A 20,106-nucleotide genomic window follows, 5' to 3' on the forward strand; every position below is an offset into this window, starting at 1 on the left:
GGGAAAGAGCTCCAAGCGATACATGTAATTTTAAATTTTCTAGCAGCCACATTAAAAAAAGAAACCAATGAAATAAATTTTAATGCTGTTTTATTTAAACCAATATATCCAAACTATTATTATAACGTAATCAACATGAAAAAATATTGATATTCTACTTTTTTACTCCAAGTCTTTGAAATGTGGTACTTTACACTTACAGCCCATCTCAATTCAAATGCTAAATTTTCAAAGAATATGAAATAGTCCTTCCAAACAATAAAATATGTAATACAGGAACATATTTCATACTGCTAGTTTTTAATTAAATATTCAGTTCTTCAGTCATAGTAGCCATATTCTAAGTGTTTGGTAGCTACATATGACTAGGCCTACTGTACTGGGCTGCATAGCTTTTCATTTAATTGACCATAAGAGTGAAGAGACTCAGGGGACAGTTTCTTGATGGATCTAGTACTTTGAAAGAATTGGAAGTTTCCACACTTCCAACAAATTCAGTTATGAAAGGATTCAGAATTGTGTGAAGACCTATAGAAATAAATATCTCTTCCTCAAAATGACGTTTCCTTGGCTGTGTAACTAAAACAGGTTAACACATTATTGTAAGACCTAGCCTCTATTCTACAATTTAGTAGCATGGAGAGATCAAAGAGTTGTCTTCTCTGTGTGGGAGTTTAATTCAAAGTTAAAATTACATTATCACATACTCTTAAATCACTTCTCATTTATTACATTTTGATGGGTGTGAAGATTTTGAAGATTCGTTTTAATTATAAGTATTTTCACTGTCAAAAATGTAGAATTTTGAGTAGCAGCTTGAGAATTTGACTTTTATCCCTCAGATAATAAGTTACTGTACATTTAGGAGCAAGAGGTGACATAATGAAGTTGACGTTTCAGGAAAATAAATCAGAATCCAGTGTGCATGTACACTGCTAACAAGAGGTCCAAAGGGAAGGTATGGAGCTTCTAGCATCCCTAGCTAGTGTACATATGCTCTTATTTCTGTCAAGAATTTTCCTCTTACATTGACATGTGCTCATCCTTCAAGATCTACTTCAAAGTTAGCTGTTTCCTGGATGCAGAGGGAAGTCACTTCTTCACGTCTGATCCCACAGAACTTCAAAATCCTGAACAGAAGTCAAATTCAAAGAGACAAAAGTAGAATAGTATTTGCTGGAGAAGGGAATGGGGAGTTGTTGTTTAAATGGGTAGAGTTTCCATTTAACAAGATGTGAAGTATTCTGTGGATGCATGGGTGTGACAGTTGCACAAAACCGAATGACTGGAAGGCCTTTCCCTTTCAGATATCAACTTACATGCCATGCCTTTCAGAGTCCTTCCCTTTTCCAGGGCAGAATGGTTTAGGTGCTTTTACTATACCCTCTCATAAATCCCATTTTTCTTATAGAGCTCTTACTAAAATTATAATCTTTAGCTAATTATGTGGTATATTAGTTTGTTAGGGCTTCCACAACATAATAGTTCAGGCCGGGTGGCTTAAACAACAAAACTTTATTTTCTCACAGTTCTGGAGGCTAGAAGTTCAAGATCAAGTTGTAGGCAGGTTTGATTTCTCCAGAGGCCTCTCTTCTTGGATTTCAGACGGCCAGCCGCTGCCTTCTCACTGCGTCCTCACAGGACCTTTCCTCTTGCGCATGTGCATTCCTGGTGTCTTCCTGTGTGTCCAAATTGCCTCTTCTTGTAAGAACACCAGTCAGACTGAATTAGGACCTACTCTAAGGGCCTCATTTTAACTTATCACCTGTTTAAAGGCCCTATTACCAAACAGTCATACTTTGAGACAAAATTCAGATGCATTTTGGAGGGACACAAACTCGTGACGGGATTACCTCTATTGTTGCCACCTGGTAAACTCTATGACGACTCTTTTCTTGTTCTCATTTTAGGACCTTTACAGTTGTTACTCCCTCTTTTCAGAACGCCAACTGTTTATACCAGCGGTCCCCAACCTTTCTGGTACCAGGGATCAGTGCTATGAGAATCTATGCCTAATAATCTAAGGTGGAACCAAAGTGGTGATGCTAGCAGTGAGGAGCAGCTGCAAATACTGATGAAGCTTTGCTCACTGGCCCACTGCTTACCTTCCACTATGCAGACCGGTTCCTCACTAGTTCCAGTGAGCAAAGCTTCATCAGTATTTGCTGTGGCCTAGAAATAGGGGAGCCCGGGTTTGTACAACAGTTTTTTCTCAACTTTCAAGCCTTAGCACAATCATTTGTCAAGAACCATCTCAGGTCATCTTAACTAAAGGAACCCAAAAAGTCATTCTATCACATCATCATTTTTTGACTCACCAGAACATCAGCTCCAAGAAAAGGAGATTGTGTGTTTTTCCAAACCAGAGATTAGCTCAATGTTTTACAGAGTTATGAATGAATGAGTTCTAATAACCACTTATTGAATTATAACATTGTTTAATCCAGGGGGAAAACCTGCCCAGCAGGCCTACATTTTTATGAAACTTTCTGGATCTCAGCTCTAACACTTACTAGCTCTGTGAACTCTGGCAAATTCCTTAACCTCTCTGGGCCTCAGGTTCCCTAACTACGTACAACACCTTCTCCAGAGTTCTTATGAGAATTAAATAATTAATACGTTTACGGTACCCAGTAAAAGAATGTGGCATATAGTGCACGCTATCAGCTGAAATGCTATTACATTGGGGGGTTTTCAAAGTGTGGCACCTGTGAATACTGTGAAAAATGTCTTTAGGTGGTACAGAGCATTGAAGCTAGCATCTTTTCAATTAACTAGATTAAAATAAGGTCGTGTTCTTTTTCTCATGTCTTTGACCATCTTTTGCTATTCTTCATTTAATAGAAAGATCACTTAGGTTCAAAGACGCACACAACAGTTAATCGATGAATTTAACATTCTTTTCCATTGTATTTCTAAAACCAGATTGCCTGGGTTTATACCCACCTCCCACAGTATGACTTTAAAAGCGATGCAGATTATAGAAAGATCGCCTTTCCTGTGAAACGTGAAAGAAACGGTCCAGGCGGGGTAGTGTGGCAACTGTCTCAAAAGTCTCACCAGGACAACTGAGTCAGCGACGCGAGACAGGACGGGGTCCGTGAGGCGGGGCGCCACTCGCCATTGCCAGGCCCTAGGCCGCTCTGCCGGGTGAAGAGCCTGAGGGGCCCGGCTGAAGCCCTCGGGGGAAAGCAGCCAACAGCTCGCAGCGACCAGAGCTCGGGCCTCCGCTGCCTTCGGCCTCTTTTGGGTCTTCCTGTGGCATTAAGACTCTTCACCCCTGCATAGGCAGTCGCGCCCTTACCCCGAGTTTTAAGGTGAGGTAAGGACTACCTGAGGCTACGCGCGAAGACCCCGGGACACGCTCGAACGCGAGCTACATAGGCGGGACCGCGGGGCAGGGAGACGCGCGCTACGTAAGAAGACGCCGCTGCGTATGCAGCAGTGCGCATGCGCGGCCGGGTTCGTGACGGGGCGCGGAGCACGGCGGAAGCCAGCATGGCGGCCGAGCGCAAGACAAAGTTGTCCAAGAATCTGCTGCGCATGAAGGTGCGGGGATGCAGGGGAGCCAGGCCAGGAGAGCAGGACCATCTAGTCCTCCAGGCCTGGCCAAGGCCGAGGCAATGGGCAGAGAGGGGCACCTGAGATGCCCGCGGGCCTCCAGCTCTTGCGTTCATTCATTCACTTAGCTCCTGCTCTGCGTTAGGTACTGAGAACCGGATTAGAAATCCTGCGGATTTTCTCATAAAGCCCGCAGTTTTAGGATACAGCGTACTAAACGCGGTGATGCTAGAAACGCCAGGAGTCCCAGGAACTTATTTGGGCTTTTGAGGGAAGTGGTCCTTTAGTAGACTGAAGGGTAGATGGGAGGGTAGGGGGCATAGCAACATAAACGGAGGGAGGGACGAATTCAGAGGTCTGAGAGGCAAAAACCAAAAAATCCATGGTGAGCTTGAAGAACTAAAGGTAATTCAGTATGTGCGAGAGGCAAGTAGCAAGAAATGGAGCTGGAAAGTAGACAGGTTATAACATCCAAGAAATTTTAGGCCAGATTAAAGATTTTTCTTTTTTTGTGAGCTTTGGGAAGCTATAGAGCATAGGGAATGGTTTCAGCTGTGCTTTTTACTTTTCAAGGTCACTTTAACTGTCCTGTGGAGAATATGTTGATGATAGACCCGACAGGGGACAAAATTGCAGTCAGACCATCATCTAGAAGTTTAGATGATCTGGGAGAGGGTTGAAGTGAGATTGCGATGGAATTAAAACAGTTGAGGTGAAAGTGAGTTATGTCACTCAACTTTAAGCAAAATGATTTTTATATTTCAAATTGAATCAATTTAACCAAATAATATCAAAATGGATGGGGGAAACAGGTAGCTAAATGAATACAGGAATTAAAGTAGGGGAAACAACCAATCGTTAAAACTTAAATAATAATAGCAAACATTTATAGCTCTTGCAATGTGCCAGACACTATTCTAAGTGCTTTATTTATATCAACCCAAGAAATCCACAAAATAACCCTTGGACGGGAGTACAGTTATTATCCTTCTCTAACAGGAAAGACAATGGAAACAAAAGCAAATAACTTGCCCAAAGTCACTTACTGTTAATAGTAGTAGTGTAGACAAGACTGAAACTCAGACGGTCTGATTCCAGAGCCCCTTGTTCTTAATTACTACTGGTTGTTGAACATTTATAGATGTAAACTCTTAGATGTCATTATTAGAGAGTTGTAGAATTTCCAGGAAGAGGAAGCATGGCATAATGTTTCAAAAGATTAGAGAGGAAGTACTGTATGCAAAATTTGAATGGAGTTGAGCTGGGATGTAACTAGGGATGTATAGGGTGATTGAGGGTGGAGGGTAAATCATAGTATAATTTATGGTTTCCAAAGTTCTTTCATGCATATTTAACAAAATTCAAATCTTAACAGTTCTTAACAGTTTTCTCTTGACTTATGGTTTGTAATCATGTAGATTTCAAAGATTTCAAATGGAACGGATTGATAAAGCAGACAATGAAAAGATTTGAGCAGTTTTGCTCTTGGAATAAGTCATATGTGCTGGGCAATTAGGGCTTAGACCAAAGATGTAACTTCCGAGTTAGGGATGAAGATATTAACTTAAAAATAATTATTCACCCCCTATACAAGTGGTTGAGACTCAATTACACATCGGAAGCAAAGGAGAGAGAAAAAATACCCAGGTTTTCTATTTGGGTTAACATCTTTGGTCATTTGATAAAAATGAACTTATTGAAAGAAAAGCAGGCGACACTATACAGATAGAGTGGAATTTTTTGTGAGAAGGAATGGTGCAGCTACCAGAGGTTGCTGTATCTATGATTTTAGCTCTTTTGGACTCTTAAGACAGGAGTTGAACTTTTTCTGAAAAAAGACAGATAAATACTTGAGGCTTGTGGGCCAGTCTCTGTTGCAACTACTCAACTCTGTCACTGTGCCTCAGAACCAAATGAGTGTAGCTTTGTTCCAATAAAACTTTATTTACAACAGAAGTCCAGTCTAAGGACTGCATTTTGTGATACCTGCTATAAGCCCTCACTTGTGAGTAAAATTAAATCACTAGTTTTAGAGTGTGTTCTTAGATGCTATGGAGTCAGAAGAATTGAATTGTTACCTAAGTCAGGAATTGCTTCATATTCACAGGTGTTCTATCCTTTCCATGTATATAGAAATGTGTGTGTGTATTTCCGTACATATGTATGTGGCTATTTTGTATACCACAAAGAATTTCTACTTGATTTAAAAATAGGAGATAAAAGGTCAGTTGGCAAGATTGGTGAGTTTTGCCACTAAGAATATGAGCGATGAAATAAGACATCTGGGTTTAAAAGAACCATCCAAGAAATGAAATCTGGAAAAAATAAGACAAGTCTAGAATCAGTTATATTCAGAGAACCTGTAATGAACTCTTTTCTGTGTGTTAGGTGCAGCCTAAGTACCAGTAATACAAGAAGAATAAGAGACGTGGTCTACATTCAGAATCTCAGTCTTTTGGGAGACACAGAAGAAGCATAATGAACAATAAGCCAGTGTTTATAAAGCTGTTGTAGAAGCAAGAAAGACTACCAAAGAACATGTGCTCTGGGCCTTCACGAATTAATATTTTGACAGGCAGAAAATGGAAGCATAATGTTGAGTAGCAGACACAGAAGAACTGGGAAGCATGGGGTATGCTTTCCATAAACTGCCAGTTCTTTCCTGTGATAAAGATATAAATAACAGAGGTAAAAGAATAAGGACAGGCTAACAGTGCAGAGCCAGGAAGGTGATAGTGATGTAATCCACAGAGCTTATTTCACCATTTTGCATACACTCCTTCATGTGTGTGTTTGTGAGTGTGATACTTCCATACACTTTATTGTATATAGATTCATCTAACTACCACACATTCAAGATACAAAACTTCCATCACCACTAGTTTCCCTCGAGCTACCCCTTTGTAGTCACATCCATTGTCTTTTGTCATCCCTGACCCCTGGCAACCACTAATCTGTTCTCCATTTTTATAATTTTGTTATTTCAGGGATGTTATATAAATAGAATCATACAATATAAAACTTTCGAGACTGGCTTTTTTCACTCAGCATAATTCACTTGGGATCCATCTAAGTTGTTGAGTATATGAATAATTCCTTCCTTTTCATTGCTGACTAGTATTTCATGCTGTGGATGTACCATGGTTTATTTTAACTGTTCACCTGTTGACAAGTATTTTGGTTTCCAGTTTTTAGCTACTACAAATATAGCTGTTATGAATATTCGTGTATAAGTCTCTGAGTGAACATAAATTTTCATTTCTCTGGGATAAGTACCCCAGAGGACAAATGCTGGGTTATATGGTAAGTCATGTTTAGTTGGGTAAGAAACTGTCAAGCTGTTCTCCATGGAGGAGACCCAGCTTCCCCACATCCTCATCACAACTTGATGTTATCCCTGTATTTTATTTGTGAACATTTTTCAATTTTTTTCATTTCATTTAGTAGTCATTGGTAAAGCCCTTATGCCTAAAAATAATTGTGTTTTTGGAAGGGCTAGAATGGAGAGAAAAATAATATGGAGGCTGGATAAGGGAAAGAAATGGTGATAAATGGAAACCAGTGGAATCCTAGACCTAACTTATCAGTGTTTTCTAAATTTATTTTCTCCTGTATTGATACTTTATGACTTTTCTGTGATTAGCTTCTTGGTTTGTTCTCCTGTCTTCTGGAAATTGAACTATTGTTTATTCTAGGGAGAGACTAGCAGCAAAACTTGTTTTCTCTATTGGCCTATTTTGAGGTGAGCTGCAAATATTAGAATAAAGAGCAGCCATAGAGTTGACCAGCATTTCAGAGGATAGATATAAATGAAGAGCAGGTTTGCAGATGTAGCTTTGCTTCAGTCTACATTTATAGAGCCCTTACTACAAACCTTTCATTATTCTGATACTGATAAAGACAATTCAGGCACAGTCCCTGCCCTGAAGGTCTCCAGAAATTAAAAGGTGGTGAGGTGAGATTGTTTAGGTTTCTGTGGGAAGCTTCTAGGAGAAAGATGCTGATTTTGCCTGCAGCTGACCAGGACAATTTCACAGAGGCGGAGTAGCTTTACCTGTGCGGTAGGGCTAGGAGTTAGCCAGGTGCAAGAGGATGAAAAGGGCATTCCAGACCAAGGTCGGCAGGTACAAACATCAGTGTATTCTGTGGTTCAGCAAGAGATTCACCAAGCTAGAGATAATGTCTTTCGTCCTCTTCTGCCCCTCTTGCTCTGTCTCTACCTGCCTGTCCTGATCTGTGAATCAGTCTTTTGCCTTAGTCCTCCCTCATTGGCCATTATGTATCACATATTTAGTATTAGTGTGATACTTATCGAATATAGTTTTTTGGTGCCTGTTTTATTACGTCAGAAAAATAAAATATGGTAAAGATCTTTTTGAAGTCTCCTAAAGGAAGTACACATGCTGCTTTTGTTGATGCTCTGTCGGGCTCCCTGCTAGCCTAGTGTGACCTTGTCAAAGGCAGAGCTAAGCTGCTTGATCACCCTACCCCCACCCTCAATCATGGGGATTCCAGGAGAAATAAGGAAGAGCAAGTGGAAGAATAAAGTTATTTGAGTTCTCTCTAAGTTAGAAAAATTCGTTGCTGACACTGATTTTGTTTTGTTTTGACAGTTTATGCAAAGGGGCCTGGACTCGGAAACCAAGAAACAACTAGAAGAAGAAGAAAAGAAAATCATTAGTGAAGAGCACTGGTACTTGGATTTGCCAGAGCTTAAAGAGAAAGAGTAGGTTATTAAAAATTATTTTGATGACACGTTGGGCATTGAGAGAGAAATCCCTGTAAATGTGATTTACCATTCCAATGACATAAAGCCTATGAAATAGCATCTATTCTGTTTCTGGAGTTAGCCTTGCAAATGAGAGGTCTACTTGGATTTATACATTTTTACTAGCCCTCGATCATCATTTATAACACTTCTTTTTTTTTTTTTTTTTACATTGAATAAAGGAATGTAGCCTACATCTCTCTGGGAATAACTGGGGACCCGAAACTCTCTAACTAACTTTCCTGCCTACCTCTTTTCTAAGAGCCATGAACCCCTTATTATTAGTATGGATGTTGAGGGAAAGGAGGTCTCTTCCATATCTGCTTCCTACTGAGAAGGGCCATAGTCCCTGCCTACAGGGGTTTCATGGAGCTCTTTTCCTTTCTGTCTCAGTCAGGGTGGGGTCTTGGGTTTCCAGCTGAAGTGCCGACAAGGAAAAAAAGATACAAACTCGTTATTTAAATCATACATCTATTAATTTCTATTATTGATTTGCCTATTAAGTGAGTAAAGGGAAACAGGCTTGGTTAATATATTTCTTAAAGAGTAAAAAGAAAGACCTTTGGCTTAAAATTCTTTCCCCTCCTCAGACTCTAAGGGCCCTACCTGGTTTAACGCTATTTCTGCTTAACCATAGGCCGATGACCCTTATCAATAGCCAGAGGATCTGAGTCGCCAGGGCAATTATTAGGATTTGAGGGAGGGAGCCTTTTTACAAAGAAAGGAGGAAAGAAAACTAGGTTTAAGGAAAAGATTAACTTTGCAAGAGATGTCCCATTTCATTTCCTGCTAAAAGATTAAGAATTTACAAGTGATGTCCCGTCTCAATATCATTCATTAATTTATCTACATTCTTCTGAAAGATACCTATTATTTCTCCTTGAAGCTTTCCTTACCTTAGTAAGCTCTGTGGTGTGGTGGTTTTACTTAAACTTTGTCAAATGACTGAAGGTGCTGCTTGTTATCTTCAGGCGCATTTATGTCTTTCTTTACTTTATACATTCTTTTTTGTTTTTAACATGTTATATTCCCTTGTTCATTTGGCTGACCTCTGGATCTTTTTTGGAAAGTTAGATATCCTTCTCTAAAGATAGGAAGTATGTCCCATCAGGAGGGATGGAAAGAAAGGTACTTTATTTTCTCTGCTTGCTTCTCTGTGTACTTAAGAAAATTTACAGCTTCTCAAAGGAAGATGTTATGAGGAAGGGAAGATAATGTCAGAGATAGTATGGATTTAGGAGCAGGAGGGTGTAGAAAGGGACCATGACTGGTGATGAGCTATAATTTTATGCCTTGACTAAACTTGCAGAAAGTATCCCAGATATTTTATTACTTTTATTGATTTCTGTCTTTTCAGTATATTTACCCCCACCTCCACCCCAATACAGCATGTTATTCCCAGAAAAATGATCTTTAGATTTTTTTCCTAGGAGGTAAATGTCTCAGTTCATTTGGGCTACTATAAAAATAACCACAGAGTGGGTAGCTTATTCACAACAGAAATTTATTTCTCACAGTTTTAGAGTCTGGAAGTTCAAGATCAGGAGAATATATGCCTGGATTTAGATTGTGTCAAGGAGAGGCAGTCCTGCAGGAAGTGAGGTGCTGGCTGTACTAGAAGGCCAGGGAGAGAAGAATCTACAGAACAGTGATTCTCAAAGTTTCAGGCTCAAGGACAGTTTACATCCCTAAAAAATTATTTGTAATCCACAAAAAGTGCTGCTTTGTGTAGTTTATAGCACGTCAATACTTATATAAGAAATTTAAGCAGAGTTTTTTTAAATATTTAAGAAACTCATTACATGTTAGCGTAATAACAAATTTTGTGTGAAAAATAACTTTAACAAGACAAAAAAAATACCAGCGAGAGAAAATTACATTTTTGCAGATCTCTTTAATGTCTGGCATAGAGACAGCTGCATTCTTTTAACTCCTGCATTCAGCCTATTTTAGTATGTTTTGGTTGAAGTCTGTGAGGAAAGTCCACCTTCACACAGATGATGTAGATGAAAAGGGAGGGTGTCGTAATAGCTTTTTCAGATAATTCTTCTTTGATGCTACTCCAAAACTCAATAAATAGTAGTTTCTTAAGAGTTGACTACAGTGCAGAATCTGAAAACATTATCGAACTTTTATAATCATGGGTCCATCTTACATTTTGAATAGATCTTTTGTCCATGTGTAATTTCATAACATCATGTATTTCTCATTTGGGATATATTAGTTTAATGAGGTATATAGATTTTCCAAATAACTCATATCATTGTACATTATCAAAAATCACATTTATTAATATCACCATGGATTTCATCAGAAAAGTCTTTAAGTATTGGGAAGCCGTCAAGCCCAAAATGACATATACAAGCTATTCAGAATTCTAGTTTTTGCTTGAAAGCTTGAATTTTGTTATTAGCAACAAGTGTTGTCATTTATTTCCTTTTAGGTGACAAGTTTACTTTATTCATTTTCAAGAAAATGTCAAATACCCAAGTCTGAATAAGCATAAGTATAGTGTACCAAGAAAAAAAGTAGCTAGTTCAACTCATAACTCAATCACATAAGTGCATTTTCTTAAGACAGTCATCATACTTCAATTATCAGAAGTACCTTATATATGCTTCCCATTTTGTGTAAAGAATATTTTTATAAAGTGTAATCAAGGGCTGAGATTAATAACAATAAGTTTTTACTACTTCAGCAAGCACATAGTTATTGGCTTTTTTTTTTAAACTGTGAAAGCCAGCAATGAACAATGCAATGACTGCTAGTACAGTCTGTATCACTACTTTAATTCATAGTAAGATATGATTGTACCCGTAATTACCCACTGGGCAAATGTCAATGTAGTGAAAAAAACAGTGTCTTAGTGTTATCATGAAAGTAACTTTGAGCTCCTATCATTTTTACCTTCTCACTCCTTTCTAGTCATGGAGGCCTCCTTACTGTTTGTCAGGCAGGCTACTTACATTCTCTCAGGACCTTTTAACTAGTCCCTCAGGTGTTCTTTCCTTACGTATGGTCATATATTGTTCCTCACTGTCTTCTAGACTGCTCAAATGTCACCCCATCCAAGAGGCCTGCCAAGACCACATTTCATAAAGCAACCAAAGACAGATTCTTTAGATTAAAAGAATTTGGATGAGTTGGACAGAATTCTGTTTTCATGTCTCTTGTTTAAAGGTGGAATTGCTGAATTGAGAGGTTGGCATATGAGAAGCTTTCAGACCAGTTCCCAAAGTGATTATACTATTTTATATTTTCTTTAAGGAAGTATAAGAGTTCTGGTTGTTCTACGCTCTTTCAATATTTGCTGTTATCTTTTTTTTTTTTTTTTAACCTATTTTAGCATTCTAGTGGTATCTCATGGTTTTTAATTTGCGTTTCCTGGTGGCTAATAATGTTTAAGGACGCATATGTGCTTATTGGCCATTTCCATATCTACCTTTGTGAAGAGCGTATTCAAATCTTTCATCCATTTTAAAAAATGAAGTAGTTTTGTCATTTTTTTCTAACATTTGGTATCACATATTTTTCCACTCTATACATCTGTCGATCTATTTTATTTTGATGTATTTCACAGTAATAGACATCAGTACATTTTATCCCTTAACTAGAGTTCAGTGTTTATATAGGGTTTTTTTTTTTTTCGTTTTAAGGTAGAACTTACATACTTCTACACAAAGATTCTGAATATAAATTCTTTACGAGATATATGTATTGTGAATATTTTTCCTAGTCTGTACCTTGCCTATTTACTTTCTGTTTTCTTTTGATGAGCAGTTTTTATTTTGTTTCATTAAATTTTTTCCTTTTATACTTCTTTCTGGATGTTGTTTAGTGAATCTTTGCCTGTACCAAGGTTGCAAATATATTCTGTGTTTTCTTGTAGAATTTTTATAATGTTAGCTTTTAGATTTTTATCTATGATCTGTCTCTAATTTTTTGTGTATGATGTGAGGTAGGAATCGAGGTTCATTTTTCTCCTTTAGATAACCAGTGGTCCGAGTACCATTTATTGAAAATATTTTTCTTTATTCATTGCATCGCTTTGATGCTGTGGTCAAAAATCAATATGCTATGTTAGTATGGATCTAATTCTGGACTTTATTCTGTTGCATTGATATATTTTTCTGTCTTATTGGCTTGATTACTATGGATTGCAATGAGTCTTGAAATCAGATTGTGTAAGTTTTCCACTTCTTTTTCAAGATCTTTTTACTAGCCTATGTCCTTTGCTTTCCTATATGAATATTAGAACCAGATTGTTAATTTCTCCCCACTATCTTCTTACACCCTCAAAAGTAGGCCTTTGATTGACATTGCCCTGAATCTATAGATCATTTTGGAGAGAACTGATATCTTAACAAAATTATATCTTCCAGTCCATAAACATGGTATATCCATTTATTTAGCTATTATTTAATTTCTCTCAGCAGTTGTTTATAGTTTTTGGTGTAGAGATTCTGTGTATATATACCATTAAATATATATTTACATATTTCACATTTTTAAGTCCTATTGTGGCCTTTTTTCCCAAAATTGTTGTTCTTATGTATGTAGCAATTGATAATTATATGTTGACTTGGTATTTTGTAACTGCGCTAAATTGACTCACTAACTCGTAATTTTTTTTAAGATTCCTTAAGATTATCTACATATACAATTATGTCACCTACAAAAAAGAAATTTGCACCTTTTATTGTATTTTCTTTCTTTATTTCATTGTCTTGGATCTCCAGTGCAGTGATAAGAATGGGCATCCTTGCATTTTTTCTGATCTGAGGGGGAAAGCATTCACTTGTTTACCAGCATGAGAGATTTTCCTTTCTCTTTCCAGCTTCTTGAGGATTTTCATAAAGAATGTCAAATTTTGCGAAATCATTTTCAATGAGATAATCATATGATTTTTCTTTTTTCCTCTATTAATGTTGGAATTATTAATTTTTGAATATCAAAACAACCTTACATTTCTGAGACAAACCTCACTTGGTATTTATTTGTAATATATATTTATTTTAATTTACTAATATTTTAGTAGTGATTTTTGCATCAGTATTCATAGAGGGTATCGGACTGTAGACTTACTATAATACCTTTATTTTGGGCAATAGCATGAGTTGGGAAGTGTTCCCCCCTCCTCTTCTCATTTCTTAATTTGTGTAAAATTGGTATTATTTTTTCCTTAAATGTTGAATATAATTTACCAGTGAAGCCATCTGGATTTGGAGTTTTCTCTGTGTGAATATTTTTTAATAATGAATTCATTTTCTCTAATAGATCTAGAACTATTCTGATTTTTCAATTGAGCTATTGTTTTTTTCTGTTTGGTAATTTTTCACAGTTTCTATTTTTGAATTCAGGTTTTCTATTTGTGTCTTCCTTACATTTGTATTGTCCTTAAAAATCTTGAACATATTTATAATAACTGTTTTAAAGTTTTTCCTATTAATTCTTTTTCTATTGACTTGTGTTCCCTCCCCCCCCACCCCCGTTAATGGGTCACATTTTCTGCTTCCTTATATGTCTAGTAATTTTTAATTGTGTGCTCTACATTATGTTATATTGCAAAGTAACTGGATTTTGTTATCTTCCTTAATAAAGTGTTGAAATTTGTGCCATTAGGCAGTTAATTTACATGCTGATCAGCTTGATCCCTACTCTTAAGGTGTGGCCTTTCTGTTCAATGTTACAGGATGTTCAGCTTGGTCTCTCCACTCTAAGCAGACACAAGTCAAACATTTCCCTCCTCTGTGCAAGGTCTCCTATTTGTTCAACATATAATGCCAGGGTAAATTTTCCTTCTCAGGTGTGGTGAACTGGAAAATGGTACCCAAATAATATCCAAGCCTTTGTCCCTGGATTCTATGTTACCTTAAATGCCAAAATTAACTTGTAACCAAAAGGGAGGCAGAGAGAGATTTCCATGACCATGGAGGCAGACTGGAGTGATGTAATCATAAGCCAAGGAATGATGGCTGTCAGCAGATGCTGGAGAGGCAAGGAATGAACTTTCTCCTAGAGCCTCTAGAGCAGAGGTCCCTAACCCCCGGGCTGCAGACTGGTACTGGCCCATGGCCTGCCGGGCTGCACAGTAGGTGAGCAGCAGGCAAGCAGGCAAAATTTCATCTGTATTTACAGCCACTCCCCAACACTAGCATCACTGCCTCAGCTCCACCTCAGATCATCAGACATTAGATTCTCATAGGAGCACCGGTCCCTGGTGCCAAAAAGTTTGAGGACTGCCGCTCTAGAGGGAGCGCAGCCCTGCCAACAGTGAAACCACTTTCAGACTTCCAGAATTATAAGAGCATACATTTCTATTTCTTTAATCCACCAATTTTGTGTTAATTTGTTACAACAGTCCGAGGAAATTAATGCACCAGATAATTGTTCTCCTCCTGGAAATAATTATTTTTCCCTTGACACCGTGGACTTGCCCAGCACATGCACAGCCTAGTATTCAGCCAAAGAGTCAAGGGGACTCAATATGTAGGCCCCAGAATTCCTTTAGGTATCTCCCTTGCTCTGATATCTTTACCCATATATTTTAGCACCTCCGTAGCCCTAAATTTCAATTTGTCTCTTCAGGTCAGTAAAACTAGGCTCTGTTTGAGCTCTTGCTCCCTGCTTCACAGTCTACAGATTGCCTCTAGTCAGAAGGTAGGAATTCATGGGATTCACTTCATTTGGTTTTCCTCTGTCAGGCATCATAGTCCTATGCTTTGACTTGTTCATTGTTTCTTATTTTGTCCTGTTTTATAGTTGGTTACCCTAGGAGGGCTAGTTTGGTACCAGTTACTACCTTATGGCCAGGAGTAAAACAGCCTGCTTTCTTTTTATCCATCGTATGTTATAAATCTGTTTTTTATCTGGCACCGCCCTCTAGAATGTAACCCCCATGAAAGCAGAGGCTCTCTTATTCATGTCTCTCTAGCTTCTAGAACTGCCTGGTATACAGTTCAATTTAACAAGTGTTTCCTGAGTGAGTGAAAGAATAAGTGAGTCTTGACAAGAAGCAGGGTCTTCTTTCTACCAAAGAAGCTATAAAGGCCAAGTATTTGCTTTCCTAGCATGCTTTTTGATAGATAGCTAGACTATGGTCAGATATGCTCACTTGAGACCAGGGTCATGAACTGGTAACTCAGAGGAGAATCCCTTTGGAGACTGAAATATCCACACCTGCATCTTGTTTCTGGGGTAACAGTGGCCTGCCCAATGCCCTCTTTGGTGTCCAATATTTAGCTTTCTCAGCAAAAGCAGCATTATTTTTACTAGGGTAGTTTCATAGCATGATTTTGGTTTTGGATCAACCACCTAGCCACGCTTATTTCTGCCCATTTTCCAGTTCTATTCATCCACCTTTCCCAGTGATTCTGTGAGATACCCAATCGGTAGCCCTACAATAAATTCCTTCTCTGCTTAAGTCATCCAGGGTCCGTCATTGTTTATAGGCAAGAGTTCCAACTAATAAACTCTCTTAAAGCTGCTCAGGACTTTGATTTCTGGATATTTAATAAGAACTTAATAAGAACTTGATGGGGCATGTAAACATCAAGGAAACTTTCCTTCAAGTTTGGAAAAATTCAGGTTTATTATAAATACTGTAGGTCCTTACATCGTGTGGGCATTTATACAAATTAAATGTAGTATTTAGAAGAGGCTGTGCATCCAAACTGCAGCTCTCGTCTCCTAATGCCTTTGCTGGCCAAATTAATCAGTTTTTATTTCTAACCCTACGTTAGAAATCTTACTGTATTTTTACTTGATTCTGAGAACCAAATGATTGATTTTTCATTGAAATCTTGACATATTTGCTGTGCTTTGTTATAAGTAGACATGCTATTAATAAAGGTTTATTTTCCCATTTAGGAGTTTCATAATAGAAGAGCAGAGTTTCTTATTATGTGAAGATCTTCTTTATGGTAGAATGTCGTTCAGAGGATTTAATCCTGAAGTTGAGGTATTAAATATAATTGCTTCAAATGTTAAAATTTTACAATTGAATTATTTTTGCTAATAATTGGGGTTAGGTTTTTCTTCACCAGGTATCATTTTTCCTCATTATATAGAAAATAATGTCTTGAAATATTGCCATAGCTATTTAAAGAAATTGCAGGCCTTGCAGTCTAGTTTATGGTAGAATTGAGTAGATAATTTAATAAAGCAGTGTAAGTCCCTGACAGTGCCAGTGTAAATGTTAGAATTTCCGCTCAGGTCTTTCACAGGAATGTCAAGATTTTATTTATGTGATGCTATAATGAAAAGTTATTTTCTGGCATCTATAAATGTATCTTTTCTAATGGAAGAAATATTACTTAAAAATTGAGTCATTTGACTTTTTAATGGACAGGTTTCAATCCAAGCTTGTAAATAGATTTTTAAATGAATCCTTTGGGAAGGTTGTTTGAAAAGTAAACATTCACCTTATAACTAAGCTGTTCATTTGAATTTTCCTGCCTCAAGCTTGTAAAGAAGCAGAGACCTTCGTTTAACAAATATTAGAACTCTGGCTGTTTATTAAAAGGCATCCTGTCAGGTACTTGACCAACCAAATGGAGGTTTGTGATATAAAGCTTTAGTTTTATAACTAACACTTGAAGCCAGGGTTTCTCAGCCCTGGCACCATTGACATATGGAGCCAGATCATTTTTAGCAGCATCCCTGGCCCCTATTCTCTGCCTGCTAGATACCTATAGTGTACATGCAGGCACATACATGCATACACACACACACACACACACACATAATCAGTTGTGACAACCAACGCTGTCTCTAGATACTGCCACAGGTCCCATGGTGAGCAGAATCTCCCTGGTTGAAAAACACTTCTCTAAGGATGCCTATAGAGAAGCACAGATAACCAAGCTAATTGCCAGTTTACTTAAAGATTATAGGTTGGTTTTCTTCCCTGCCCCTCTTTTTTGAGGGGGTATGATAGTTAAACTGTTAAATTTACTTTATACAAAATCAACACTAGAAGTGTTTGTTTTTAATATATGCTTTCCTTGTTTTGACCTGCTTAAAGCTTTAGATTGGGAAGAGAAAGAGAGCAGTGAGGCAAAAGGGAAAAAAAGCAAAGATTATGAGTATGTGATGGCCAAAGACTGGGGCCGTGGGTAGACAGGCACTCTAAAATATGGCTGGTACATGAGAATAGGAGTTGATACAGCCCTCAGAATTTCATGTGAGAGGTCATTGGAAAATGGCTTTAATTACTAGCACTCTGTACCACAGTACTTTCTCTCTGGGGAAAAGTTTTGAATTGTTTAGCTTACAGATCTGAGCTGTCAGAAAATATCAGAAAAGTTCAATGTACCTGGTTATGAAAAAAATGATACCAACTTGAGAGCACTTTATTATAAACAGGATATATTTAAAACCTGTTCAATATTGTGTGTGTTTCTAGAGACACCTAAATAGAGTTTATTTATTCAGTAAATACTCTGTGCCTGTGATGCATCGGCCCTCTCAAGGCATTGGAAATGCAGTTCCCACCCTAGTGTATGCCTTCACAGAGCTTGTATTTCAAAAATTATTTTATTTTCAGTCTTTTAAATGTTGGAAAAGCTAGTTGTGACTGGCTTCTGGTCTGCTTTCCCCTCCTCATTCTGCCTTTGCTATAAAGAAACATTTTTTTTTTAAATCTCTCAGAGGGTAACTATGAAGAAAAGGTTAATGTGAGCAAAAGAGATAGATGAGAGACCCGTAGAACATGGACATCATATGGGATACATTATCCACCCTCATGTTTGGGGGTGAGGCAGGTCCTCCCCGTTATACCAGGGCCAGCCTTCCAGTTCTTCCATCCAGTAATGTGCTACCCCCAGCACCACCACCACCAAAAAAATGCATTTAAGATTACTCTTGACTATAGTACTTACTATATTTGGCTCAAAGATGAGAAGTTCAGAGAAAATCTAAAAGTTTACTTTTTCTTTCCCCTACTCACTAGAGTGTATTAGTAGTGTGCCTGCTTCAGATATAAGTAAATAATAATAAGGTTTATGATCTAAAATACAATTTAAATTCATTAACAGCAAGTCTCATCTAGAGGGGCTTTGTCTTACTATTTTTTTAATTCAGAGCTGACTTGTGTTAGCATATTAAGTATTACAGAGAATCCTTTATAAATTTTGGCTAGTCCTGTAGATTCTGTGACTTCTGTTTTTCTACCTTCAAATACATTTGACACCAGGTCCTTTCACAAGCCTTTTCCAGCCCTGATAGCCAGTGTTGGTGTATTTTTTAGAAATTAATGCTTCAGATGAATGCTAAGAACAAAGCAGAAGAAGTTGAAGATGAAACAGTGGAGCTCGATGTGTCAGATGAAGAAATGGCTAGAAGGTAACCGTTACCTTGGAACAGCTTTGTAATCTGGGCCCCGTATACATTGGCTCTCAAATGTGCACTCCTCTTTCCCCCCAGTCTCTACCCCAACAGGAACATGACTGTTTCTGATTTTTCTGACATGGCCTGCGTTAGATTCATACCTGTCACAGGCTGTCAGTTGAGGGCTCATTTCCAGTGCTGCTTCTAATACATATTTTAAATATACATCTCAATTTACTTAGATAATACAAAAACTAAAATCAGTAGAAAGTTTAATCATTCTTAGAGAAGCTTGTAAGTTTTTAAATCAGACGGTTTATTTTAATCATAATTTTTATTTTTTTTCTTTGTTGCATATTTGGTTTGATATTCTTGACAAGATTTGATTCTTACCTTTTTTATTTGAAATGAAACTTGTGCTATATATCATCTTAACAGATACGAAACCTTGGTGGGGACAATTGGAAAAAAGTTTGCCAAAAAAAGAGACCGCGCCAATTATGAAGAGGATGAAAATGGAGACATAAAACCAAATAAAGCAAAGAAGACATTCTTAAAGCCCCAAGATTAAAATGGATGCCTTAAGATATGGCTCAGGGATGCCTTGTGAGAGTTAACATTTTTCGAAACTCATTCCAATGGTTTCTGATATTGTAATGTTCACTTGTAAAGAAATGTATAATTTTGTAAACAGGCTGTTTTTAAAACAGGTGTATGATGGATGTTATACATCCTTTGCTTAGTGGTATTCATCAAGAGTGGATTTTTAGCTTTGATCTTCAGATGTACATAGGTACATGGTTGCTTCCTAAAGATTTTTGGCCTCGGGTTTTTTCCAGTCACTGACCTTGATTTGACTGATAAATTAATACCAGTGTTTAAATTGTTTTTATGTTTACATTTTACTTGATACTATTAATCACGTCAAGCCAATTCACACATACATTTTTGGAATCAAATGTTATGAGAATTTATTGTATTTAAATTCATCAAGAACAAACACGTCCAGCTTGAAGTACTTGCATATTAACAAGTCATTGTCAATTTGTGGAATTATGATTTTTTTTTATTTAAAGTCTTTAATAAAAAAATAATAATTATTCTGTTTTCACATACTTTTTCTATTCTCTTATATTTTCAAATAATAATTTTAGTCTAATTCAGTCTAGGAACTTTTATCCAATTAGTAACTTTAAAAAACCAACCACTTTAGAATATGGTGATATGTATGTATGTGTGTATATCTGTCTAGAGATGCATACCTAGGACTTCTAAGAAATACTGATTTCATTTCACTTTGTTTCTAGCAGCTAAATGAGGTATGCATCTCCTCTCTCTCTGTATCTCCTCAGATTTTGATTGCCCTGGGACCTCAGTTCTCCAGTGAGTTATGAAAAAAGTCATGAATTTGAAGTTAATCTGGCTCTTTTTCGTTGTGAAGGTGAGAG

General features: G+C 37.4%; 1 protein-coding gene and 1 long non-coding RNA gene across 3 annotated transcripts; one reads left to right on the forward strand and one right to left on the reverse strand.

Annotated features, from left to right (window-relative positions):
- Positions 1 to 1,496: 1,496 nt before the first annotated feature.
- Positions 1,497 to 3,381, reverse strand: LOC112478144. The gene is made up of 2 exons (XR_003045713.1): positions 2,947 to 3,381; positions 1,497 to 1,701 (listed from the first exon to the last, which is right to left on the reverse strand). It is a non-coding gene; the product is annotated as an uncharacterized LOC112478144 (long non-coding RNA).
- Positions 3,382 to 3,425: 44 nt separating this feature from the next.
- MPHOSPH6 (M-phase phosphoprotein 6) lies at positions 3,426 to 19,769 on the forward strand. 2 transcript variants are annotated; one of them, XM_006909699.3, is made up of 5 exons: positions 3,426 to 3,549; positions 8,175 to 8,287; positions 16,199 to 16,289; positions 18,579 to 18,673; positions 19,097 to 19,769. In XM_006909699.3, exons 1-5 carry the CDS (start codon positions 3,451 to 3,453, stop codon positions 19,227 to 19,229), a joined length of 531 nt encoding a protein of 176 aa, XP_006909761.2. In that variant the 5' UTR covers positions 3,426 to 3,450; the 3' UTR covers positions 19,230 to 19,769. The 2 variants fall into 2 exon arrangements, with proteins under 2 accessions (XP_006909761.2, XP_024901117.1); XM_025045349.1 differs by lacking the exon at positions 3,426 to 3,549 and adding an exon at positions 5,972 to 6,193.
- The last annotated feature ends 337 nt before the right edge of the window (positions 19,770 to 20,106 follow it).

Source organism: Pteropus alecto, unplaced genomic scaffold (assembly GCF_000325575.1).
Source record: "Pteropus alecto unplaced genomic scaffold, ASM32557v1 scaffold42, whole genome shotgun sequence".
Taxonomy (NCBI): domain Eukaryota; kingdom Metazoa; phylum Chordata; class Mammalia; order Chiroptera; family Pteropodidae; genus Pteropus; species Pteropus alecto.

Excerpts from the sequence above, each read along its gene's own strand:
- MPHOSPH6 (XM_006909699.3), top strand. The coding sequence starts at position 3,451 with ATGCGCGGCCGGGTTCGTGACGGGGCGCGGAGCACGGCGGAAGCCAGC. Across the intron at positions 16,290-18,578 it reads GATTTAATCCTGAAGTTGAG|AAATTAATGCTTCAGATGAA; the intron begins GTATTAAATATA and ends TGTATTTTTTAG. Across the intron at positions 18,674-19,096 it reads GATGAAGAAATGGCTAGAAG|ATACGAAACCTTGGTGGGGA; the intron begins GTAACCGTTACC and ends TCATCTTAACAG.